We start from the raw sequence: 26,629 nt of genomic DNA on the forward strand, positions 1-26,629 counted from the left end.
CAATCCCCCAGCAGTCTCTTCTCCTTAACACAAAAAGTATTACATTTTTATTACTTCACTTCATCCTTACACAATCAGATCCCAACATTACATTCAAACAATTTACATTAATTTACACATATCACACCAGAAACCCCCGTGTACAAGTAATCCATATGATTCAAACCCCTGAAGAAGCTTTTCTACACATTAAGATTCATAACCACTGCACAATAAAATATCCACGGATTAATGATTAAGCAGATATCCACATACTCATCCAATTAAGAAATTGTTACATCTATTGAAAATGCATTTCATTTTCAAAAGGTTAAGAAGCTAATATCATCTCCTGAAAATACTTGTACTGATTTTTTTTATCATATTTTAATTTATACTCATCTTTAAGTCACTAAAAGTCACCAACTGGCAATATCATATTATTATGTGCATATGTATGTAGATGCATTGTTGTTTGCATGTTTATATCATGTATGTGTATGTTTGTAGGCATGCATATCAGTTGTTATTCATCAGGCATGAAACTGCGAACCAAAAGTTTAGTATATTCATTCCATTCCAAATGCATATCTACACACGATAAAGCAGTACTCATTTAGTAAAGCAGTAGTCACGTTTTTGGACATTCATTAGAGGAAAGTAATGTTGCCAAAAAGGTTTCAATTACCTGAAACCATAAAGAATCAAGCTTTACCCTGGAAACTAATGTTCAATTATATCCTTAATAAAGGAAAAGCATTCTCAGAAGCAAAGATGCATAACAACCAATTAGCACATATAATAATAAAAGAAAAACAAGAAAGCCATACCAACTTTATTCTGACCCAGTAATATTTCTACACCTTTCAGCACATAACGCAAACTTCAACTCCACTTGTATCTGCATCCGTATATAGAGAGAGAGAGAAACAGAAAAGAAGAACCATTCTCAGATCCACCATCCGTAATTGGTAGTTAAGACAAGTCATTAATCTCATTAAAAAAAAGAGAGAATGTTGAGAGGAAAAGAAATGAGCAAAAGAAAGCAACCCACACCACCCACACACACACAGAAGGAAGAGCCATGGGGCAATTCCCCCAGCGGTCTCTTCTCCTTAACAGAAAGAGTATTACATTTTTATTACGTCACTTCATCCTTATACAATCAGATCCCACCATTACATTCAAATAATTTACATTAATTTACATAAATCACACCAGAAACCCCCTTGTACAAGTAACCCATATGATTCAAGCCACTGAAGAAGCTTTTCTATACATTAAGATTCATAACCACCGCACAATAAAATATTCATGGATTAATGATTAAGCAGATATGCACATACTCATGGAATTAAGAAATTGAGACATCTATTGAAAATGCATTTGATTTTCAAAAGGTTAACAAGCTAATATCATCTCCTGAAAATTTACTTGCACTGATTTTTGTTATCTAATTTTAATTTATACTCTCCTTTAAATCACCAAAATTCACCAACTGGCAATATGTGTGTATATATATGTAGATGCATTGTTGTTTACATGTTTATATTATGTATGTGCATGTGTGAAGGCATGCATATCAGTTATTATTTACCAGGCATAAAACCGCGAACCAAAAGTTTAGTATATTCATTCCATTCCAGTTGCATATATACACACAATAAAGCAGTAGTCATTTAAATTTCTATAGTAAAGCAGTAGTTACGTTTTTGGACATTCATTAGAGGAAAGTAATGGTGCCAAAAAGGTTTCAATTACTTGAAATCATAAAGAATCAAGCTTTAACCCAGGAAACTATGCTCAATTATATCCTTAACCAAAGAAAAGCATTCTCAGAAGCAAAGATGCATAACAACAAATTAACATATAATAATAGAAGAAGAACAAGAAAGTCATACCAACTCTATTCCGATCCAGTTGCGAATATATAATATTTCCCCACCCTTCAGCACATAACGCAAACTTCGTCTCCACTTGTATCTGTATCTATATATATAGAGAGAGAGAAACAGACAAGAAGAACCATTCTCAGATCCACCATCCAGAATTGGTAGTTAAGACAAGTCATTAATCTCATAAAAAAAAAAAAAAAAGGGGACTTATTTGTAATTGGAGACAAGTTTAGGCTCAATTCATTCTCATTTTACAATCATAAAAAAAGGCAGTAACTTTAATTAGATTATGGATGTGAGTGTAAGGCTGTAACTCTTAATTAGATCCTAGATGTCAGTGTTATGAGAAGGGGACCCTTGGATTTTCCATGTGAGATTCATGTAAAATATAATGACAGAAAAAAAAAAAAAAAAAGTGAAAATGAATAAGAAATTAGAAAAATTTGGATCAGAATAGTCTGGGGAAAATTTTACAGGTAGAAATACAAACAAACACCTTATCTACAATCATTCATCAAAGAAAGAAAGAAAAAAAAGAAAAAAAAAAAGAAACATTTACCGGTGAGCGAGATGATTGATCAAATATCAGAAAATTCCACAAACACCATGTATATATATATATTCTTAAAATTAGATATTAAGATTTCAAAATCTTACCCTTAATAATGATGTCAATCGATTGGGTTTTCTTCTTCGTTCCCTTCCGTTAAAGGACAGAACCCTAGATCTACATCGGTGGCCATCCAAGCCTCCAACATAAGCGTGCCGATGATCGTTGAAGAAGAAGAAGAAGAAGAAGAAGAAGAAGAAGAAGAGGAGGAGGAGCAGAGACAGAGAAGGAAGAGAATCTGGATTTGGGACTTGGAAGACGGAAAGGGAGAGAGACTCTCAATTTTGGAAAAATAGCCGTTGCCTCTCTAACGGTTATTTTTCAAAATTCAGAAAGAGAGAGCACATTAAAAAAAAATAATAACAATAAAAAAAAAAAAAAAAAAAAAAAAAACCTCCCTTTCATTGCATTCAAGCATACAACAATTTATATTTTATGTTAGTAAATATTTCACGTCATATATATTTTTGTTTTTATGTTATTGAGTAGAAATTTAAAAACAATTTCAAATTCCACACATCATACATATCTTTAAAAATTTTAGAAATTATAGTAAAACAATTTTATTTTATTATTTTCTTTTCCTTATTTTTAATAAAAAAATTACAAACCAAACACTTTTCAACCGCCATGCAATTGGGTCAAAATATCTTCATGCAAATTTATTTATTTATTTATTTTGGGTGGATTTGGTGTTTCAAATTCAAACATATATAAGATGTTTCATATTATTCTAAGCATGATCATTTGCCTGTTCGAAAATGTATGACCACCGGCACCACATCAAAATAAGATGGAAAAGCAGCAACTCCACTCATATTGGCATCTTTTTTCATTTGGTATGAAGGAACTTGATTTCAACTAGCATTCTTACCGTTCCTTCCTACCTGAAAAATGGATTGTTAAATCTCCCTAGTTTCTTTGATATTCAACTTCCTCAGCTAATTAAAATGCAACCAAATATATATTCAACATTTATTGTCATTCGTCACCCTTTATACTTTTACCATATAATGAATATGCAATTGGGTCAAAACTCAAAAAATCTTCTTGCAATTTCTTCATCGTTTTTAATTCATCATCATTACCTAGAAAAAAAAAATTCATAGGAGTATTAATTAATACAATCTCTAAGTCAAAGGTGAAATGAAGAATTGATAAAGGCTCACTACTTACCTCAATTATGCAATTGTTTTTTGGTTTTTGGTAGTAATTTTTGAAAAGATAGCAAATCTAGAACTACAAGCTTGGTTGACTTTTCAAGGTGACAAATGCCGGACAAAGAAAATTGTTGGAAGTGACTAATCTGGAAATAACATATGTGCATGTTCAGTGTGAACATCTTTATGTGAAAAACTAGCTTTTCCAAGTGTTATATCATCCGGTTGATCTTTTGGCAGGATTACCAATAATCATCATCCAACTACAAAATGGCACGCTACAAAACTCAACCACTAACCTTTCCATTGAAAATTGTGCAAGGGCAAGGTATATGGATTAATGGGTAGACTGGTATTCATTAAGAACTCCTTTTTTGAAACCCTTTTCCTCTCTTTATCTTCTTCTCCATGGCTTCACATTATGTAATAAATCATAAAGTTCTGGTGCCTGCTATACTGCTACTTCTCCAATTGATGCCAAACCTAGAAATAACAGGTTTGTTTCTTTTCCTGTTTCTGTATGTATCAATTTGTGTAAAACTGGTTTCCACCATTAGCATGATCCTGATCCTCTTCAAGCTCAATAATCTTGTTAAGCTCTTAATTCAGACAAAGAATATCTCATATATCTCAAAATATTAATGCATAAAGGCCTATATATGTTTTACCTCTTAATACTAGAATTCTTAAAATGCATTTGGAAAAAACATGGGGTCTGTCTCAATATTTCATTTTGATAGTTACCAAAATGTTGGCTAAAACACATTGCAGGTGCCCAAACCTTGGGTGCTTGCTATGGAGGTAGTGGAAATGCGGACACTTTACCACCTGAACCAGATGTTGTGGCTCTTTATAGAACCTATGGAATTGGAAATATGAGGATTTACTCTCCATATCCAGAAATCCTGCAAGCTCTAAGAGACTCCAACATACAACTCATTGTTGGCGTCCCTAATGACAGCCTTCAAGAACTTGCGAATACTTCATCTGCTTCAAATTGGGTTCAAGTCAACATAAAAAGTTACTCCTCCAATGTCAACTTCAAATACATTGCTGTTGGCAATGAGGTAAACCCCAATGATCCAGCAGCTCATTTTGTTCTTCCAGCTCTGCAAAATATCTACAAGGAAATTTTCTCAGCCGGTTTACAGAACCAAATCAAGGTCTCAACATCAGTAGACACAAATATTCTGGGTGTATTTGATCCTCCATCAGCAGCAGCCTTCAGTGAAAGTGCAAAGGGATTCATAGAACCAATCATCAGGTTCTTGGTCAGCAATGGATCACCATTACTTGTCAATATATATCCATACTTCAGAGTTAAATTCAATGGCCAATCGGTTCCCTATGGCTTATTTACTGATACAAAAGCGGTGGTGCAGGACAATGGATTGGAATATCGAAATCTTTTCGATGCTCTAATGGATGCTATGTATTCTGCTATGGAGAAAATAAATGGTGGAAGTTTGGAAATCGTTGTATCAGAAAGTGGATGGCCGTCTGCTGGTGGTGAAGTGGAAACAGTGGAGAATGCTGGCACTTACTATAGGAATTTGATTGAACATGTGAAAGGAGGGACTCCAAAGAGGCCATTGAAGGCCATAGAAACTTATTTGTTCTCCATCTTTGATGAGAACAAAAAGAGAGAGGAAATTGAGAAACATTTTGGCCTCTTCTACCCCAATAAACACCTCAAGTACAATCTTAGTTTCAACCAATTAAGAAGATGAATAATGAAGTTTACTGGTTATAAAGCTAGGCTTCTAAATATAGATATATAAGTTTTGGTGCATATCAGATATGCACCATAGCCGAGCTGTATAAAAATATATTGAATAAGAAGGCTCTTTTTATCCCCTTTTACTGCAATAATATTGTACCAAAGTCTGTAATACTCTGTCATGAACAGAATGTTTTGGAAATGAATTTTCTCATTTCCAATCTGTTTCTTCTCTTATAGAAATCAATTCTAAACAAAGAAAATGAAAAAAGTGCATATACAATATGGTAAATGTATGTATGTATACGATACGTACATAAACAGAGGCATCAAAGACTCGAGCTAAATTCTTGTGGAGCAGGCAGGCCCCTAAGGCATGAGCTACTAAGGCCTATGCCTAGGCCCCCACAGAAAGAGGGCCTAAAATGAAATTTCCCATGCAGGCCCATATATAATTTTGATATGTATTTATTAAATAAAATAGGTAATCCTTTTATTTTTTGGCTTTTTTAATTCATTATTTATTGCTATATTTTCTCTAATTATTATTATTTTTTTTAAATAACACTAATCAAGTCCAATTCAACATTTTGGTTTTTACAGTCGATTATTTTTTTGGTGAATCTACAATTGATTACATTTTAATGGCAAAAAGAAAAAAAAAATGTTAAATACTCTTTTTTTTTTCTTTTCTTTTCTTTTTTTCTTTTTATATCTTGCTTGTTCACTTTCTTCTCTTCTCATTCATTCATTTTTCCATATTCGTTTAATCTTGGTAACTTAAATTATAAAATTTACAATTTTGATTCAAAGGCCCCAAAATAAAAAGGTAAGCTTATTTGTTATATTTATTTTAATAAGTTTATATAGTTTATTCTTCTAATATTTATTTATTTTTTGTTTTTCATAAATCCATGGTTGTATTTATTTACTAATTCTTATTATTCATAGAAAATTAACATTTTGTGCTTCTCTAGTTTGTGCTTTTTTTTTTCTTTATATATTTATTTAACTAAATTGATTAGAACTTCATTCTCATATAGTTTTTTTAATTTTTTTTAAATTAGCAATTACATGGCATAAATCAGTTTTTATTATTCCTCATGTTTTTTTAAACATTTGTCTAGTGGAAAATATGAATTTGAATATGAAACGAATATGAAAAAGTGAAAAATGAAAAGCAGATGAATTTATTAAATCCCAAAAATGTACTTAAAAAAAAGATTAAATTCTTTCAATGTAATCGAACACAAAAGTTTAATTAGTAACTTTATACCTTGAAAAGCAAGAAGATTAGATTTTATATAAAAGTGTTTGTAAAGAAATTATTTAATAAAGGCCTTCTTTTGCCTAGGCCCCAAAAATGATTGAGAGAGGGCACTGAGAAATATGAGTTACCCAATTTATACGTCGTTAATATATATATATATATATATATATTTAATATTTACAGCACTACAGATTATTTTATTGACTTTCCATTTTCAGAGTCAAGCAATCACTTAAGAGTCATTTTGTTAGCTAGAAACCAAACAAAATGCGTTAATCAAATCCGTTGAGGGCATGTACGTATGCGACTATCTGACCCTGATAAAATTGAAAATATATGCTAGTGACCGTGTGGGTCAGTTTTTCCCCACTTCATAAGAAAGAAACAAAAAAGAAAAACAAGGGGTCAGTTATCTAAATTGACCCGTGTTCGATATGGAGACCAATATAGCTTAGATCATAAAAACACAACGAATTCCTAGACTTTTCTGAGAAAATATAAATGCATATCCCACAATTCAATCTGAACTTCTCCTTCACGTTAAGCCAAAGAAAATATAGATCTAGACTATGAATCCCATGACTTTTCCACCAGAAAATTTTTAATTCTATTAGGCAGCTACGGAGAATTGATACTGACATAAGATTTTTGTGCAGTTCCCATTATGCGTGTTCGGTTTAGGACCATTCATCTTCTTTTTTTATTCCATGTAAGAACAGTTACCGGTCATCGTCAAGACCCTGCAAACCAATGGAACGATTGAGGGGCTAGCTGACTGGTTTTTGTTATGAATGTAGCGAGTAATTTCTCTAAAGTTCTCTCTCTCTATATATATGTGAGAATGAAGAGGAGCTGACATGAATTGTTATTGTATAGAGCGCTAGTTTCTTTTATTTCATGTTCATGGCTTTTTCCTCTGCAGATGTTAACAAAACCAATATGGCTTCTATATTGCTGTTACTTGGTTTGTTCATTTCAAGCCTCAATATATCAGCAGGTTTAATACTACTCTCTCTCTCTCTCTCCCTCTATATATATATATATATATACATATATAGAATTGCAATTGCAAGCATATTAAGATGGATCTTCCCAATATTAAGTAAAAAAATAAGGAATTAATTAAGCCATTGAAATTTTCAGGTGCACAATCTATTGGTGTCTGTAATGGGAGAAATGGCAACAATCTACCTAGTGAAGCAGATGCTGTGCAATTCTTCAAAGACAATGGCATTACGAGGATGAGGATTTATGAACCATACCAGTCAACTCTTCAGGCCCTCAAAGGATCAAACATAGAACTCACCATTGGCATCCTCAACAAAAACCTTCAAGGCCTGAATGACCCTGCAGCCGCAACAGATTGGGTCCAGAAGAACGTCAGAGACTTTCCCGATGTCAAATTCCGGTACATCGCGGTGGGCAATGAAGTAGACGTCGAAGATGCAGAAACCCAGTATCTCCTGCCTGCCATGCAAAACATTCAGAGTGCAATCTCAGCAGCTAACTTACAAGATCAAATCAAAGTTTCAACAGCCATCTATAGTGGTTTGTTGGAGAACAGTTCCCCTCCATCAAATAGTGCATTCAGAGGAGGTGCAAGTTCATTCATGATTCCGATTGTGACATTCCTGGTTAACAATGGCTCTCCGCTTCTGGCCAATATCTATCCTTATTTCAGCCGTAAATACGAGCCATCTAACAGCCTTGAATATGCCCTGTTTACTGCATCAGGGACTGTGGTGCATGATCCAAATACGAACCTTGACTACCAGAATCTCTTTGATGCGTTGGTTGATTCTGTGTATGCAGCTCTAGAGAAAGCAGGTGGACCAAACGTGCAGGTTGTGGTATCGGAGAGTGGTTGGCCATCAGATGGTGGTGCTGACGCAACCGTTGCGAATGCAGGGACTTATTATAAGAACTTGATCGACCATGTGAAGAATGGAACTCCAAAGAGAAGTGGAGCTATTGAAACTTATCTATTTGCCATGTTCGATGAGAATGAGAAGCAGGGTGAAGAGGAGGAGAGGCATTTTGGTCTATTTACTCGTGATAAACAGCCCAAATACCAACTTAATTTCAATTAATTGACAAGCCTTTTATATCATAAAATGTCGTTTGAATAAGACTGCCTCGTAGTGCTACAAATATATATGTGATTTTTATATCAATTGTGTTAACTTGTATTCTAAGAAACCTTTATGTTAGTTTTTGGATTGCAATATTTGATGCCACGAGCAACAAAAAAGAGATACTTGCTATAAATAAAAATAAGAAATTCAATGTTGGCATTTATTCCATCACAAAATACAAGTTACATATATATATATATATATATAAAATAAAAAAAATAAAAAAAAAAAGAAGAAGCTCCCCCCGCCCCCCTCTCTCTCTCTCCCCCCTACTCTTTAGTTTCTCTCCTCATTTCTCTTTATACATTTTTTTTTTTTTTCCCTCTCTCAACATTTCTCGATACTAATTTTTTGTCTTTTCTATTGCGTTGTCTCCCCACTTTCTCTAATTTCTCTTTTAACTTTCTCTATACAAGTTCCAACTTCATTTCAAATGTATATTTATCACAATATCTTTTTTTTAAAAAAGAAATGATAGTTTTTATATGCACTCATATAAGAGGAAAGCTTCCTGAATTGCAAGATTGCAAGATTTCATGTCATTCATCAAAATAAAAAATAATTCATTCATCAAAATGTTACACTCCCCCTTAAAAAAAAAAAAAAAGGAGAGAAAAAAAAGAGAAAAAAAAAAGAAAAAGAAAAAGAAAAATTCCCCCCACTTTATCTATGATCTATGTTAGCTTTCTCTCGCCATTTCAAATGTTTCTAATTCCTCTCCTTTCTTCTTTCTTACCTTCTCTCTCCCTTATTCACCTTCTCTACGTTTCTCCTTCTTGCACAAAACTCCCTCCTTTTTCTCTCTCGTTGTAAAAAGTTTCTCTCTTACTTTCTCTATATATTCACATTTTTATCCCCTCCTCATCTCCTGCATTCTCTCTTCACTTTCTCTGTAATTCCTCTTTGGCTCTTCTCTCTATATACCTCTTCCTACACTTTTTCACTACTTTTTTTTTTTTTGTACACTTCCACTACATTCTTTTCCACGCTCCCTATTTTCTCCCCACTATCTTAGTTTTATCAAAAGACTTTTTCTCTACTTTTCTACCAACTTCCTTCTCTATAGTCTCTCTCCATTCTCTCTAATTTCTCTAGCATATCTCCCTAGCTTATTTCTATGGTTACTGCCACAGGGTAAATTCATTTGTTTTACAAGCTAGAAATACCAAATTTTATAAAATTCCATTTATGGCCTTCCATTTATGTCCGTTACTACATCATTACAATTAGTTTATAAGTATTTTTTATGTTAGTATTCGCTTAGAAAAAATTTTGGATTCTTAAATTCGTAGTTTAAGATTTACTTGTTCAAAACTTTTTAATTTTTTTCTCTAATAAAATAAATTCTTAGTTTTTTAGTTTTTTTACTTTCAAAAAATATAAATTCTTATTAAATTTTATAATTTATAATTTTAGTTTTTTTTAAAATTTTGAAGTTATACGCACATTTAGGTTTTTACACTTCCAGTTTTTTTTCGTAGTTAAATTTTATATTCATCTTTACGCTATGAGGTAATTTTTCGTACATATAATTATTAAGATTTTGTTAATAACAAAAGTTTGTTGATAAAAACTACATCAAAATAAAATTTAAGGGTTTTTTTTTTTAAATTATTACATGTAAGAAGAAGAATGCAAAATGTAATTTACAATAAATAAAAATATATTCATCTTGTTAGTTTTTTTTTTTTTTATGTTAATATACATTTTTATTTCTTATAAAGAATTACTAGTTATTTTTTAATCTTAAATTTGTATATATTTTGTCATTTTGTATCTGTTCTAATAAAAAAAAAGTCTTTTTTGGGAATTATAAAAATAATTTTTTTTTAACAAAAATATAATTGACTTTGACAAAGGTATACTTTAAAAAATTATATTCATTTTTTTTTTTTAATATTCATGGTGTTCTTTTATTTTGTATTTCAATTACCTTCTTTTCCTTTCCTCTGTCTCTCTATTTCCATCTAATCTCCCTATTTACATTTTTCTCTCCACCTTATCTCCTGCATTCTCTCTGTAGTTCCTCTTAGCTCTTCTCTCTCTATATACTCCTTTCCTACTTTCTCACTACTACTTTCTCTCTACCTTCCAATACATCCTCTTTCCAACCCCCCCAATTTCTCCCCACTTTCTCAGCTTTTTCTCTCCAACTTCCTTCCTTCTCTATTCTCTGTCATATTTCTCTCTAATTTCTCTACCAAATATGTCTCCAGCTTAGTTCCATGGTTACTGCCACATGGTAGATTCAATTGTTTCACAAGCTCACAATGTCCAATTTGATAAAATTCCATTTATGTCCTTTTACTACTTCAATAATTATAATAAGCTTTTTCAATCTTAGTATTTTGTTACATCTTATAGTAATTTGCTTCGATAAAATCTTAATTAGTTTCATAGTTAAATTTTTAGTTTTTCATCAAAAGAAACTAAATTATTATTAAATTTTTTAGCCATACACATTTAGTTTTGTACAATTTCAGTTTTTTTTTTTTTCCTTTTTCACAGGTAAATTTTATATTCATTTTTACTTTATAGATAATTCTTGTACATAAATTTTTTAAGATTTTGTAATGTTAATGAGAAAAAAAAAAAAGCATGTAATTTAAAATTTTCTAAGTTTATTGAAATTATTACATGTAATAAACGAATATACTAAGAATACAGTTTACATGGGTAATTTTAATAAAATATATATCTTGTAAAGTTTTCTTTTTTTTTTTTTTTTTTTTTTGTATTTACAAGAAAAAAGTTTATTAAATAAGTGCTTTTTATTTCTTATCTTTAATTAGTAGTTTTTTAATTTAATTTTCTGTTATTTGTATTTGTTCTAATAAAAATAATTTTTTTAAACTTTTAAAAGTTCATTGTTGATGCTAATAAAAAGTATAACTTAAAAATATAGTTGATTCTGATAAAAGTACAAAATTTATTTTCATTTTTTATATATTAAATTACTTTTAAAAATATAGTTGATGTTAATAAAAGTATAAAAATTATCTTCATTTTTTTATATATTAAATTACTTTTCTTCATAATTATAGCTTATTCTGATAAAAAGTATATCTTAAAAATATAGTTCATTATGATAAAAGTATAAAAATTATTGAAAGTTAAAAGTTATCTTTATTTTTTATATATTAAATTGCTTTTCTTCATGATGTTTTTTTTTTTTTTTTGCTTTTTGTATATTATATTTATTATTCTAACAAAATTAGTTGTTTCTAATAGTATTTGTTATATTTATAATTTTTTTTTATTTTTTAACCTATCAAGGACATAAATGGAATTTAATACAATTAGGCAGTGTAACATGTGAAACAAAAAAATTACCCATAGGCAATAGCAAGAAATAAACTAGAGAGTAAAGAGAAATTAAAGAAAAAGTATAGAGATAAAGAGAAAGCTGAGGAAAGTAACAAGAGAAAATCTAAAAATAAACTGAGAAAATAGAGCATGAAATTGGAGAGAAAAAGAAAGAGCCTGCAGAGAAATTAGAAAGATAAAGAAGATAGATAAACAAAATAGAGAAAACAGAGAAGGAAAATAGAAAGAAATTAGAAAGACGAAAAAAGGAGAAAGTAAAGTAGAAAGAAAAAATAGATAGGAATTGTGGAAAAGAGAAAAGCAAAGAAGAATGGGGAGAGAAAGTAAGGGAAATATTGAAGAGAGAATGTTGAGAGGAAATATTGAATAGTATATTCATTCCATTCCAAATGCATATCTACACACGATACAGCAGTACTCATTTAAATTTGTATAGTAAAGCAGTAGTCACGTTTTTGGACATTCATTAAAGGAAAGTAATGGTGCCAAAAAGGTTTCAATTACCTGAAATCATAAAGAATCAAGCTTTACGTACCCTGGAAACTAATGTTCAATTATATCCTTAATAAAGGAAAAGCATTCTCAGAAGCAAAGATGCATAACAACCAATTAGCACATATAACAATAGAAGAAAAACAAGAAAGTCATACCAACTTTATTCCGACCCCAGTTGTGAATATATAATATTTCTACACCTTTCAGCACATAACGCAAACTTCAACTCCACTTGTGTCTGCATCTCTATATATAGACAGAGAGAGAGAGAAACAGAGAAGAAGAACCATTCTCAGATCCACCATCCAGAATTGGTAGTTAAGACAAGTCATTAATCTCATTAAAAAAAAGGGGTACTTGTTTGGAATTGTAGACACGTTTAGGCTTAATTCATTCTCATTTTACAATCATAAAAAAAAAAAAAAAAAAAAAGGCGGTAACTCTAATTAGATCATGGATGTGAGTGTTATGAGAAGGGGATCTTGGATTTTCCATGTGAGATTCATTTATAATATAATGACAGAAAAAAAGAGGAAAATAAATAAGAAATTAGAAAAATATGGATCAGAATAGTCTCGGAAAAATTTTACAGGTAGAAATACAAACAAATACCTTATCTGCAATCTTCAATTAAAGAAAAATAAACATTTTTCTCAGAAAATTGAACAAATCTCACAAAATTCAACAAACACCATGCATATATATATATATATAGATTCTTAAAATTAGATTTTAAGATTTTCAAAATCTTACCTTTAATCATGAAATCAATCAATTGGGGTTTTCTTCTTCATTCCCTTCCGTTAAAGGACAGAACCCTACATCTACATCGGTGGCCATCCAAGCCTCCAACATAAGCGTGCCGACGAACATTGAAGAAGAAGAAGAAGAAGAAGAGCAGAGACAGAGAAGGGAGAGACTAGAATCTGGATTTGGGACTTGGAAGACGGAAAAGGAGAGAGACTCTCAATTTTGGAAAAATAGCCGTTGCCTCTCTAACGCTTATTTTTCAAAATTCAGAAAGAGAGACCACTTTTAAAAAAAAAAAACAACGGCGCTGGGTATTTTTTTGGGTGAGGAAAAGCATTTTATATAATAATAAACCTATCTCGCATTGCATTCAATTATACAACAATTTATACGTTATGTTAATAAATTTTTTGCGTCATATATATTTTTGTTTTTATGTTATTGAGTAGAAATTTGAAAACAATTTCAAATTGCACACATCAAACATATTTAAAAATTTTTACAAATTATCGTAAAACAATTTTTATTTTTGTCCTTTTCTTTTCCATTTTTTTAATAACAAAAATTACAAACCAAAAATATCTTCATGCAATTTTTTTTTTTTTTTTCTGGTTGGATTTGGTATTTCAAATTCAAACATGTATAAGATGTCTCAAATTCTAAGCAAGATTATTTGCCTGTTTGAAAATGTATGACCACTGGCACTACAATCAAAATAAGATGAAAATGCAGCAATTCCACTCACATTGACATCATTTTTCATTTGGTATGATGAAACTTGATTACAACTTCCATTCTTACCATTCCTTTTCGTCACCCTTTTTACTTTAACCATTTTCGTGCAATTTCTTCATCGTTTTCAATTCATTATCATCACCCCAAAAATTAAAAAAAAAAAAAATCTTATGAGTTTTAATTAATACAATGTCTAAGTCAAAGGTGAATTGAAGAATTGATAAAGGCTCACTACTTACCTCAATTATGCAATTGTTTTTTGGTTTTTGGTAGTAATTTTTGTAAAGCCAGCAATCTAGAACTACAAGCTTGGTTGACTTTTCAAGGAGGCAAAAGCCGGACAAAGAAAATTTTTGGAAGTGACTAATCAGGAAATAACATATGTGCATGTTCAGTGTGAACATCTTTATGTGAAAAACTAGCTTTTCCAAGTGTTATATCATCCAGTTGATCTTTTGGCAGGATGACCAATACTCATCATCCAACTCCAAACTGGCACTCTACAAAAGTTGACCACTAACCTTTCCATTCAAAATTGTGCAAGGGCAAGGTATATGGATTAGTGGGTGGACCGGTATTCATTAAGAACTCCTTTTTTGAAATCCTTTTCCTCTCTTTATCTTCTTCTCCCTGGCTTCACAGTATGTAATGAATCATAAAGTTCTGGTGCCTGCTATACTGCTACTTCTCCAATTGATGCCCAACCTAGAAATAACAGGCTTGTTTTTCTACCTGTTTCTGTATGTAGCCATTTGTGTAAAACCTTTCTACCATTAGCATGATCCTGATCCTCTTCAGGATAAATAATCTTGTTAAGTTCTTAATTTAGATAAAGAATATGCAATATATCTCAAAATATTAATGCATAAAGGCCTATATATGTTTTACCTCTTAATACTAAAATTCTTAAAATGAATTTGGAAAAAAGATGAGGATTTACTCTACATATCCAGAAATCCTCCAAGCTCTAAGAGACTCCAATTGTTGGCGTCCCCATTGACAGCCTTCAAGAACTTGCGAATCCTTCATCTGCTTCAAATTGGGTTCAAGTCAACATAAAAAGTAACTCCTCCAATGTCAACTTCAAATACATTGCTGTCGGCAATGAGGTAAACCGCAATGATCCAGCAGCTCAGTTTGTTTTTCCAGCTATGCAAAACATATACAAGGAAATTTCCTTAGCCAGTTTACAGAACCAAATCAAGATCTCAACCTCAGTAGACACAAATCTTCTGGGAGTTTTTCATCCTCCATCAGCAGCAGCATTCAGTGAAAGTGCCAAGGGATTCATCGAACCAATCATCAGGTTCTTGGTCAGCAATGGATCACCATTACTTGTCAATATATATCCATATTTCACTAGTTAAATTCAATGGCCAATCGGTTCCCTATGACTTATATACTGAGACAAAGGTGGTGGTAAAGGACAATGGATTGCAATATCTCAATATTTTCGATGCTCTAATGGATGCTATGTATTCTGCTATGAAGAAAATAAATGGTGGAAGTTTGGAAATCGTTGTATCGGAGAGTGGATGGCCATCTGCTAGTGAAGTGGAAACAGTGGAGAATGCTGGTACTTACAACAGGAATTTGATTGAACATGTCAAAGGAGGGACTCCAAAGAGACCATTGAAGGCCATAGAAACTTATTTGTTCTCCATCCTTGATGAGAACAAAAAGAAAGGGGAAATTGAGAGACACTTTGGCCTCTTCTACCCCAGTAAACAGCCCAAGTACAATCTTAGTTTTAACTAATTAAGAAGATGAATAATGAAGTTTACTGGTCATAAAGCTAGGCCTCTATATATAGATATATAATTTTTCATGGCGCATCATAGCAGAGCTGTATAAATATATATTGAATAAGAAGGCTCTTTTTATCCCCTTTTACTCCAATAATATTGTACCAAAGTCTGTAATGCTCTGTCATGAACCAAATGTTTTGGAAATGAATTTTCTCATTTCCAATCTGTTTCTTCTCTTATAGAACTCAATTCTAAACGAAGAAAATGCAAAAAGTTCATATATAGCAGGTAAATGTATGTATGTATGTATACAATAACTATATACGTACATAAGCAAAGGTATGAAGTACTGGAGCTAAATTCTTGTGGAGCAGACAGGCCGGCTTAAGGCACGGACTATTGAGGCCTATGCCTAGGCCTCCTAAAAAGAGGGCCCAAAAAAAACGTCCAATATAGGCCCATATTTTTTTTTCTTTTTTTTTCTTTTTTTGAGCTTTATGAAATATAAAATTTTGACTTTCTTAGAATTCTAGGTTATCTTTAATTCATCATTTATTTCTATATTATAAACATAAAAATTTTGACTTTCTTAGGATTCTAGGTTATCTTTAATTCACCATTTATTGCTATATTATCTCTAATTATTTTGTTTTCCTAAAATAACAATAATCAAGTCCAATACAACATTTTGGTTTTTACAATCGATTATTTTTTGGTAAATCTACAATTGATTATATTTTAATGGTAAAAAGGGGAAAAAAAAATGTTAGATGGTCCTTTTTTTTTTTTTTTTTTTTTTGATCTTGCCTATTCACTTTCTTCTCTTCTCATTCATTCATTTTTCCATTTTCATTTTAATCTTGGTACTTAAAATTATATAATTTACAATTTTGATTCAAAGGCCCCAAAGTAAAATGTTAAGCTTATTAGTTAGGATTTATTTTAATGAATTTATATATTTCATTCTTATAATATTTTTCTTTTTCTTTGTTTTCCACAAATTCATGATTGTAGTTATTTACTAATTCTTATTATTCATAGAAAACTAACATTTTGTGCATCTCTAGTATGTGTTTTTATTTTTTCTTTATATATTTAATTAACTAAATTGATTAGAATTTCATTCTCATATAGTTTTTTTATTTTTAATTAATTCCGACCAATTCTTTTCTTATATACTCATTATGATTTAATCGAAATAAGAGTCATTGTTTAAATTATATTATCTTCAAGCATATAATAGTGTAAAAACTTTGAAGTATCACCAAATTGCAATTACATGGCATAAATCAGTTTTTTATTATTCGATATGCTTTTTTAAACATTTTTATTGTGGAAAATATGAATTTGAATATGAAACACATATGAAAAAGTAAAAAACGAAAGTAGATGAATTTATTAAATCCCAAAAGCATATTAACAATTTTATCAATTCAAAAAGATTTGTTATCAGACATAAAAATTTAATTAGTAATTTTATATTTTTAAAAAGCAAAGAAATTAGATTTTATATTAAAGCGTTTGTAAAAAAAATTTAATAAAGGCCTCAAGTACTATCTTTTGCCTACGCCACAAAAATTGTTGAGAGGGCTCTGAGAAATATGTTATCCAATTTATACGTCGAGATATACATATATATATAGATATATAATATTTCCAGCACTACAAATTATTTTATTGAGAGCATCTAAATGCGCGACTAACTGACCCTGATAAAATTGAAAACATATGCTAGTGGCGGGGTGGGTCAGTTTCTCCCCACTTGTAGGAAAGAAATAAAAGAAAAGGGGTCAGTTTTCTGAATATATGTGGAGACCATTCTAGCTTAGATCATGAAAATGCAATGAATTCCTAGACTTCTGTTTAAATGCACATCCCACAATTCTATATGAATTTTCTCCTTCAGGTTTAGTCAAGAAAATATAGATCTAGACAATGATTCCCAAGACTTTTCCACCAGAAAATTTAATTCTGTTAGGCAGCTGCGGGGAATTGATACTGACATAAGATTTGTACAGTTTCCCATTATGCGTGTTCGGCTTAGGACCATTCATCTTCTTTTTTTATTCCATGTAAGAACAGGTTACTGTTTATCGTCATGAACCTGTAAATTCACGGAGCGATTGGCGGGCTAGTTGACTGGCTTTGGTAATGAATGCAGCGGGTAATTTCTGTAAAGCTGTCTCTATATATATATGGAGAATGAAGAGGAGCTGCATGAATTGTTATTGTGTAGAGCGCTGGTTTCTTTAATTTCATATTTATGGCTTTTTCCTCTGCAGCTGTTAACAAAACCAATATGACTTCTATATTGCTGTTACTTGGTTTATTCATTTCAAGCCTTAACATATCAGGTTTAATACTCTCTCTCTCTCTCTCTCTCTATATATATATATATATATAAATAAATAGAATTGCAATTGCATACATATTAAGATCGATCTTCCAAATATTAAGTAAAAAAAGGGGGAATTAATTAAGCCATTGAAATTTTCAGGTGCACAATCCATTGGAGTCTGTAATGGGAGACTTGGCAACAATCTACCTAGTGAAGCAGATGCTGTGCAATTCTTCAAAGACAATGGCATTACGAGGATGAGGATTTACGAACCATACCAGTCAACTCTTCAGGCCCTCAGAGGATCAAACATAGAACTCACCATTGGCATCCTCAACAAAGACCTTCAAGGCCTGAATGACCCTGCAGCCGCAACAGATTGGGTCCAGAAGAATGTCAGAGACTTTCCCGATGTCAAATTCCGGTACATCGCGGTGGGCAATGAAGTACACGTCGGAGATGCAGAAACCCAGTATCTCCTGCCTGCCATGCAAAACATTCAGAGTGCAATCTCAGCAGCCAACTTACAAGATCGAATCAAAGTTTCAACAGCCATCTATAGTGGTTTGTTGGAGAACAGTTTCCCTCCATCAAATAGTGCATTCAGAGGAGGTGCAAGTTCATTCATGATTCCGATTGTGACATTCCTGGTTAACAATGGCTCTCCTCTTCTGGCCAATATCTATCCTTATTTCAGCCGTGTCGAAAACCAGCAATCTATCAGCCTTGAATATGCCCTGTTTACTGCATCAGGGACTGTGGTACATGATGACAGTGCTAACCTTGACTACCAGAATCTGTTTGACGCATTGGTTGATTCTGTGTACGCAGCTCTAGAGAAAGCAGGTGGACAAAACTTGAAGGTTGTGGTGTCGGAGAGTGGTTGGCCATCAGAAGGTGGTGCTGATGCAAGTGTTTCGAATGCACAGACTTATTATAAGAATTTGATCGACCATGTGAAGAATGGAACTCCAAAGAGAAGTGGAGCTATTGAAACTTATCTATTTGCCATGTTCGATGAGAATGAGAAGCCGGGTGAAGAGGAGGAGAGGCATTTTGGTCTATTTACTGCCGATAAACAGCCCAAATACCAACTTAATTTCAATTAATTGACAAGCCTTTTATATCATAAAATGTCGTTTGAATAAGACTGCCTCGTAGTGCTACAAATATATATGTGATTTTTATATCAATTGTGTTAACTTGTATTCTAAGAAACCTTTATGTTAGTTTTTGGCCATGGGCAACAAAATAAAAATAAGAAATTCAACGTTTCCATTTATTCCATCACAAAATACAATTTACATATATATATATATATATATATATAAAAGCTCCCTCCCGCCCCCCTTCTCTCTCTCTCTCTCTCTCTCTCTCTCTCTCTAATTTCGCTTTTACCGTTCTCTATACAAGTTCAAAAGTATATTTATCATAATATTTTTTTCTGTTGAAGGAAATGATAGTTTTTATATGCACTCGTATAATATGAAAGCTTCCAAAATTGTAAAATTGCAAGATTTGATGTCATTCATCAAAATAAAAAATAATTCATTCATCAAAATGTTACACTCCCAAAAAAAAAAAACCCCCCCCTACTTTATCTATTATCTATGTTAGCTTTCTCTCCCCATTTCAAACCTTTCTAATTCTTCTCCTTTCTTCTTTCTTTACCTTCTCTCTCTTTTATTCACCTTTCTCTGTGTTTCTCCTTCTTGCACAAAACTCCCTCCTTTTTCTCTATTCACATTTTTCTCCCCTCCTCATCTCCTGCAGTCTCTCTTCGCTTTCTCTCTAATTCCTCTTTGGCTTTTCTCTCTATATACTCCCTCCTACACTTTTTCACTACTTTCTTTGTACACTTCCACTACATTCTTTTCCACCTTCCCTATTTTCTCCCCACCATCTTAGTTTTATCAAAATACTTTTTCTCTACTTTTCTACCAACGGAATCTCTATAATCTCTCTCCATTCTCTCTAATTTCTCTAGCATATCTCCCTAGCTTATTTCTATGGTTACTGCCACAGGGTAAATTCATTAGTTTTACAAGCTAGAAATGCCAAATTTTATAAAATTTCATTTATGTCCTTAACTACATCATTTCAATTAGTTTATAACTTATTTTTATCTTAGTATTTTGTTACATCTATATTATTCGCTTAGATAAAATTTTGAATTCTTAAAATACGTAGTAAAGTTTTAATTGTTCAAAACTTTTTAGTTTTTTTTCTCTAATTAAATAAATTCTTAGTTTTTTAGTTTTTTTATTTATTTTTTTACTTTCAAAAAAATAAATTCTTATTAAATTTTATAATTTATAATTTTAGTTTTTTAAAATTTTGAAATTATACGTACATTTAGTTTTTTACACTTATAGTTTTTTTTTTTTTTGGTAGTTAAATTTTATATTCATTTTTACACTGTGCGATAATTTTTTGTACACATAATTATTAAGATTTTTGTTAATAACAAAAGTTTGTTGATAAAAACTAAATCAAAATAAAATTTAAGGGTTTATTGAAATTATTACATGTAATAAGAAGAATGTAAAATGTAATTTACATTTAATAAAAATATATTCTTCTTTTTAGGTATTTTTTTAGGATAATATACATTTTTATTTATTATAAAGAATTACTAGTTATTTTTTAATCTTAAATTGTATATATTTTGTCATTTATATCGATTCTAATAAAAATATTCTTTTTTTGGAATTATAAAAATAGTTTTTTTTTTTAACAAAAATATAATTGACTTTGACAAAGGTATACTTTAAAAAATTATATTCATTTTTTTTTTTTATATGCATAGAGAATTTTTCTTTTTTTCTTTTTTTTTTTTAAATCACCTTCTGTTTTAATATAAATTTTGTATGTTTAAAAGTCACATTCATTTTTTTCTCTTTTCTTTATTGTTTTTCGTATTTTATTTTCATAAAACTATTGGGTTTTATAATTTTGTTTATTGTTAACCTATTAAGGACATAAATGGAATTTAATAAATTTAGGCAATGTAACATGTGAAACAAAAAATTTACCCATAGGCAATGACAAGAAAGAAACTAGAGAGTAACAAGAAATTAAAGAGAAAGTATAGAAAATATAAAGAGAAAGCGGAGGAGGAAAGTAAAAAAGAGAAAATCTAAAGATAAACTGAGAAAATAGAGCATGAAATTAGAGAAGAAAAAAAAGAGACTGTAGAGAAAAAAGTGAAAGAAAAAAGCGAGAAAGTAAAGAGAGAAAACAAAAAGAAACTAGAGAGATAAAACAAAGAAAGAAATTAGAAAGATAAAGAAGATAGATAAATAAAATAGAGAAAACAGAGAAAAAAAAATAGAAAGAAGAAAATGGAGAAAGTAAAGCAGAAATAAAAAATAGATGGGAATTGTGGAGATGTTTTGAAAAGTAAGAGAAAGATTGAAGAGAGGATATTGAGAGGAAAAGAAATGAGAGAAAGAAAGCACCTATCACACACACACACACACAGAGGAGGAAGAGCCCTGGGGCAATCCCCCAGTGGTCTCTCCTCCCAAACAAAAATAGTATCCATTTTTATATTCAATTCATCCTTATACAAGCTATACAACCAGATACCAAAACATTAAAGTCTAAGTATTTACATTTATTTACACAGCAAACCACAAACCCCTTCTCTCCTTGTACAAGTAACTGAAGAAGCTTTTTCCACTAGAATTCACAATCAAAGCAAAGGATCAACTCTGCGCTGCACAATCAGAGATATAAGAGTTAATGATTGATTTCCATACTGATGGACTTCTTGTTTCACAATTTCCATCTCATATCTATTGAAAATGCATACGATATTTCAAAAGGTTAAAAAGCTAATATCATTTGCTGAATTTACTTGTATTGATTATTGTTATACTTTTTTTTTTTTCTAACTTTAATTCATGCTATATATACTCTTTCAAGAAGTCACCAACACTCATCAACTGAGGAATAAGACCATATGGGTGTTGAGGCTTGGCAATATCATGTGTCTATAAATGTAGAAGCATTGCTGTTTGGATGTTTTAAGTATCTATGTATGTGTGCATGCATATCAATTATTTATCCGGCATAATTCCATTCGAACACACACACACACACACACACACACACGAAATAAAGCAATACTCATTTAAATTTCTTCACTTAATATTTTTGGGCATTCATTATAGGAACTAAGCTACCAGAGAAAAGAGAGAGAAAGTATTATATTATATATATATAATATACTAGAACTTCATAGTTGGAATGAACACAAAGCAGATCATAAAAAATCAACATTCAGAATCATATAATATTTAGAGCATACGACATTCAATTCTAGTTGCAAAAGGGTCAAAACTCGATAATTAAGATCAATATAATTCAATCAACACATTTTCACTTACAAATAACACTTCGTTGTAACAAAACAGTTAAAGACTTAAGATTTTTAGGGAGACATTAGCATTGAAAGAGAAGATAACGAAGACATGGAGGAACCAGGTGAAGAACCTCATTCTTTTGGTGGGTAAATTGAAAATGAAAGAGTATTCCATTTATAGAAACAAGAAAGGAAGTAGGTATTATGCCTCATTATCATTTTATACAAAACTTGAAAATGGAAACGTATACTATTTGGAAAAACACCATAAACAATCCCTTAGGATAATGCAATACCTTTCCTTCAGACATGTCAAACATGCACACCTAAAGATTATTAACCATTGTTTAAAGATGACGTCAAAAATTGTAAAGAAAATTCTTAACATGCTTAGAAGCTATTTTAGAAATTAATGGTTAAAATTATATATGTAAGAACCGTACAAACCCTACCCTAATCCATGTGCACAAATTAAGACATAAAATAGAAGAATAACAAGAACAAAAGCAGAGCAAGAATAGAAAACTGTTAGCCCAGTTCCAATTATTTATTCACAATTCCTCTTGTTTCTCTATTAAAACATAACGAAAAAAACAAAAATAAAAGAAAAAGAAAAAAAAATAAGAAGAAAGCCATACCAATAATATTTGTCGACCTCCAGCAGATGCAAACTTCAACTCCATCAATCATATATTTCTTCTGTTTCCAACACGAACTGTTAACAATAAAATGAAAAAGAAATAAAGAAATGTAATAAGTTTCAGACGAACATTTTAAAAAGATAGGCTTTCAAATTTGAAAACAAGAGTTTTCACGACAAAACTTCCCCTTTTTACATTTCCGACCGATTCGAATTCATCCATAAAAATAGAAAAATAAAAAATTACAGATCCCAATTTGATTTCATCCATAAAAAAATCAAAAAAGAAACCTAAAAACCCTGATTTTATTTTATCCATTAAAAAAACCCCAATTTGGTTTCTCCCCCCCACCCAAAAAAAAAAAAAAAAAAGAAAAAAAAAAACTAAAAACCCCAATTTGATTTCATCCACAGAAAAACCTTACTAACCAATCTCAATAGGTGTTTCTGCAGCTCAGCGGATCTGATGGTTCTAGGAAATTCATTGGAAAGAAAAATGATAATTTTGATTTGAGAAAGGTTGCAGACGAAACAGGGAGAAGAGCAGAGAGTGGGATTTGGAGAGACAGAGATAGGGTAGAGAGACTTTATGATAGCTTTTTAATTCCCAACGGCTACTTTTCGAAAGTAATAACGACGTCGTTGCACAGGAGCTCCAAAGTCATAAGGAGAACGGCTCTTTTTCAAAATTTAGTTTACAATAGGTTTTTTTTTTTTTTTTTTTTAATCTTATACTAAAAAAATGTATTTTGTTTAGAAGTCTTATTGGATAACAAAATTCATATTTACTTATTCAAAACTTTGCAATTTTTAAAAATTTTACCTCAGAAAATAAATTTTCTAACAGTTTAGATAAATATTTTATTTTCTATTACATTTAAGATAAATTTAATTTCTATTTAAATTTTATATTTGCTTTCAATTTATAAATTCTTATATATACATAATAATTTATAACAATAAAAAAAAAGTCCTAATTCTTTCAAATAAAAGAAAAGAAGAAGAATTGTCTTAAATTAGAATTTTCGCCCAATAAATTAATTGTTTATTGTTTATTTTCATGTTACTTACATGTGTTTTTTTAGTTTTTTTTTTAATTAAAATGTAATGTTTTCTTGTTTAATGTTCAATGTAAACAAACTGTTTTCCTTGGTAACTTTAAATATTTTTTATGTTCTAATAAAATTTGCATATTTCATATCCAATGTATGTTTTTTAAGTCATTTTCTAATTAGTTACAAAACCAAACAAAACTCAATTAGTCAAGTCTCTTGAAAACAATCTACGCACGCAAGTATCTGGAATATAATTTTTTCTACTGAGCCAGTTTCTGTCCACATGTAAGAAAGAAAACACACAACAGGTTCATTTTTTATTAATCGATTGGCTCTAATTGATCAATCAAATATAAGGCCAATATATGTATCTTATTTCATGACAATCCGCTGAATTTTTTAGACTTTTAAAACATATGCTATAAATTAATGCAGCCCTGGATAGACTTCCGGACGAATGCTTCACGTTAGGCCTAGAAGACTGACCATAAGATCACCCAAGACTTTTCAACCGGACAACTTCCAGGACTCTGAGACACATACACAGGGAGCTTTGGAATTAAGCACCATATTTATGTAAACGTGTCAAGCTCAGGATCATCTTCTTTGCTTCCCCCATGTAACAACGATTTAATAGTCAACATCATTATCTCTATCCATTTGAGTGATTGACGGGATATGTAAAGCCTAACTGATCTCGGCAATTTCACCTATGAAATTAAGCTCCAAACTCTTTCTATATATATATATATATATATCCATTTGATGGATATAATCTGTATAGAAACGCTATAAAGTCTCTATTAGTATTTCATCTTTATGGCTTTTTCATCTATATTAACAACAAATAAAGCCCATATGGCTTCCCCATTGCTGATACTTGGGTTGTTATCCAGCCTCGTAATATCAGGTATATACATGTAGTCTTTAATCATTAGCATCTTTCATATTGTACTATATGGTTAATTTTTTCCTAATATATATATAGCTAGATTATATGTAAAACTAATTAACTCATCACAAAATTTCAGGTGTACAATCAATTGGAGTTTGCTATGGAAGAAATGGAAACAATTTACCACCTGCAAGTGAAGTTGTACAACTCCTCAAAAGCAATGGAATTACAGGGGTGAGAATCTACGAACCAAACCAGCCAACTCTCCAAGCCCTCAAGGGATCAAACATTGAAGTCACCATCGGCATCCTCAACCAGAACCTACAGCCCCTTACCAATCCTGCAACCGCAACAGAATGGGTCCAAAACAATGTCAGAGCCTACTCGCCCGATGTCAAATTCCGGTACATCGCAGTCGGGAACGAAGTCCATCCTGGAAATGAAGCAACCAACCATCTCCTCCCTGCCATCCAGAACATCCACAATGCAATCAAAGCAGCAAACTTGCAGGACCAAATCAAAGTGTCAACAGCAATCGACACAACTTTGTTGGCCAACACCTTTCCGCCATCGAATGCGGAATTCAGCGGACCAGCAAGTTCATTCATCAAACCAATCATCACATTCCTAGCCAACAATGGCTCACCTTTACTAGCCAATATCTACACCTACTTCGGCCGCGTCGATACCCCGAATGATATCAGCCTTCCCTATGCCTTGTTCACTTCACCGGGAGTCGTTTTCCAAGACCAAAACACGAAACTCGATTACCGGAATTTGTTCGATGCTCTGCTCGATTCTCTGTACACTGCTCTTGAGAAAGCAGGGGCACCAAACTTGCAGGTTGTGGTATCGGAGAGCGGTTGGCCGTCAGCAGGTGGTACTGAAGCAAGTGTTGAGAACGCAGGGACTTATTATAAGAATTTCATAAACCATGTGAAAAATGGGACTCCAAAGAAAAAGGGAGCGATTGAAGCTTATCTTTTTGCATTGTTTGATGAGAACCAGAAAGGTGGTGATGAAATTGAGAAGCATTTTGGCATTTTCAATGCTAATAAACAACAGAAATACCAACTTAGCTTCAATTAGATACTTATGGAGTTCTATAAAATAATACCATATTTTGGTACATGTATTAAAGTTTGGTTTAAATAAAGAGTGCCTCCTGTGCCCGATAAATTTCCTTTCATTTATGTGTATGAACTTCTTGTCTAGTTGAAGAAAAAAGACATATATGCATTCGGCTTTCAGATAAGTTGAATTGTATTAATAATCATAATTCAGCTAATAACCCTCTATGAAGTTGATTTTTTTTATATTAAAAAAAAAAATTGTTCATTCTACATACTATTTGTTTCTCGGGAAAAAAAATTCCACATGCTACTTGAAACGAAACGACCAGTACTGGTTAAACCTTAGTCTTTGTTTGACTTTTTCTTCTTTTCTGCCGGTAAAATAGAAATTTAAAATATTATATTTGTTCGCTGTATTTTTATCGATTAAAATAT

General features: G+C 31.3%; 4 protein-coding genes, 3 long non-coding RNA genes and 1 pseudogene across 8 annotated transcripts; 5 read left to right on the forward strand and 3 right to left on the reverse strand.

The window, feature by feature from the left end:
• Nucleotides 1-24: 24 nt before the first annotated feature.
• Nucleotides 25-2,840, reverse strand: LOC125421105 (uncharacterized). Its single transcript, XR_007239267.2, has 4 exons — nucleotides 2,532-2,840; nucleotides 1,881-1,968; nucleotides 810-880; nucleotides 25-205 (listed from the first exon to the last, which is right to left on the reverse strand). It is a non-coding gene; the product is annotated as an uncharacterized LOC125421105 (long non-coding RNA).
• Nucleotides 2,841-3,912: 1,072 nt separating this feature from the next.
• LOC132799333 (glucan endo-1,3-beta-glucosidase, basic vacuolar isoform-like) lies at nucleotides 3,913-5,598 on the forward strand. The gene is made up of 2 exons (XM_060812232.1): nucleotides 3,913-4,140; nucleotides 4,416-5,598. Exons 1-2 carry the CDS (start codon nucleotides 4,053-4,055, stop codon nucleotides 5,372-5,374), a joined length of 1,047 nt encoding a protein of 348 aa, XP_060668215.1. The 5' UTR covers nucleotides 3,913-4,052; the 3' UTR covers nucleotides 5,375-5,598.
• Nucleotides 5,599-7,463: 1,865 nt separating this feature from the next.
• On the forward strand, nucleotides 7,464-8,930 carry LOC125420757 (glucan endo-1,3-beta-glucosidase). 2 transcript variants are annotated; one of them, XM_060812469.1, is made up of 3 exons: nucleotides 7,464-7,631; nucleotides 7,778-8,230; nucleotides 8,369-8,930. In XM_060812469.1, exons 1-3 carry the CDS (start codon nucleotides 7,532-7,534, stop codon nucleotides 8,722-8,724), a joined length of 909 nt encoding a protein of 302 aa, XP_060668452.1. In that variant the 5' UTR covers nucleotides 7,464-7,531; the 3' UTR covers nucleotides 8,725-8,930. The 2 variants fall into 2 exon arrangements, with proteins under 2 accessions (XP_060668452.1, XP_060668451.1); XM_060812468.1 differs by having other exon boundaries at nucleotides 7,471-7,631; nucleotides 7,778-8,930.
• Nucleotides 8,931-12,445: 3,515 nt separating this feature from the next.
• Nucleotides 12,446-13,669, reverse strand: LOC132799770 (uncharacterized). Its single transcript, XR_009634635.1, has 2 exons — nucleotides 13,345-13,669; nucleotides 12,446-12,837 (listed from the first exon to the last, which is right to left on the reverse strand). It is a non-coding gene; the product is annotated as an uncharacterized LOC132799770 (long non-coding RNA).
• Nucleotides 13,670-14,661: 992 nt separating this feature from the next.
• Nucleotides 14,662-15,954, forward strand: LOC107412433 (glucan endo-1,3-beta-glucosidase, basic vacuolar isoform-like; annotated as a pseudogene).
• Nucleotides 15,955-18,033: 2,079 nt separating this feature from the next.
• LOC107412435 (glucan endo-1,3-beta-glucosidase) lies at nucleotides 18,034-19,391 on the forward strand. The gene is made up of 2 exons (XM_016020215.4): nucleotides 18,034-18,178; nucleotides 18,322-19,391. The coding sequence occupies exons 1-2, from the start codon at nucleotides 18,088-18,090 to the stop codon at nucleotides 19,269-19,271; spliced, it is 1,041 nt and encodes a 346-aa protein (XP_015875701.4). The 5' UTR covers nucleotides 18,034-18,087; the 3' UTR covers nucleotides 19,272-19,391.
• A 2,174-nt stretch (nucleotides 19,392-21,565) lies between these two features.
• Nucleotides 21,566-23,751, reverse strand: LOC107412463 (uncharacterized). The gene is made up of 3 exons (XR_001580945.4): nucleotides 23,601-23,751; nucleotides 23,170-23,246; nucleotides 21,566-21,883 (listed from the first exon to the last, which is right to left on the reverse strand). It is a non-coding gene; the product is annotated as an uncharacterized LOC107412463 (long non-coding RNA).
• A 1,226-nt stretch (nucleotides 23,752-24,977) lies between these two features.
• LOC107412454 (glucan endo-1,3-beta-glucosidase) lies at nucleotides 24,978-26,310 on the forward strand. The gene is made up of 2 exons (XM_016020231.4): nucleotides 24,978-25,136; nucleotides 25,258-26,310. Exons 1-2 carry the CDS (start codon nucleotides 25,046-25,048, stop codon nucleotides 26,208-26,210), a joined length of 1,044 nt encoding a protein of 347 aa, XP_015875717.3. The 5' UTR covers nucleotides 24,978-25,045; the 3' UTR covers nucleotides 26,211-26,310.
• The last annotated feature ends 319 nt before the right edge of the window (nucleotides 26,311-26,629 follow it).

The sequence above is a fragment of the Ziziphus jujuba genome, chromosome 10, assembly GCF_031755915.1.
Source record: "Ziziphus jujuba cultivar Dongzao chromosome 10, ASM3175591v1".
Taxonomy (NCBI): domain Eukaryota; kingdom Viridiplantae; phylum Streptophyta; class Magnoliopsida; order Rosales; family Rhamnaceae; genus Ziziphus; species Ziziphus jujuba.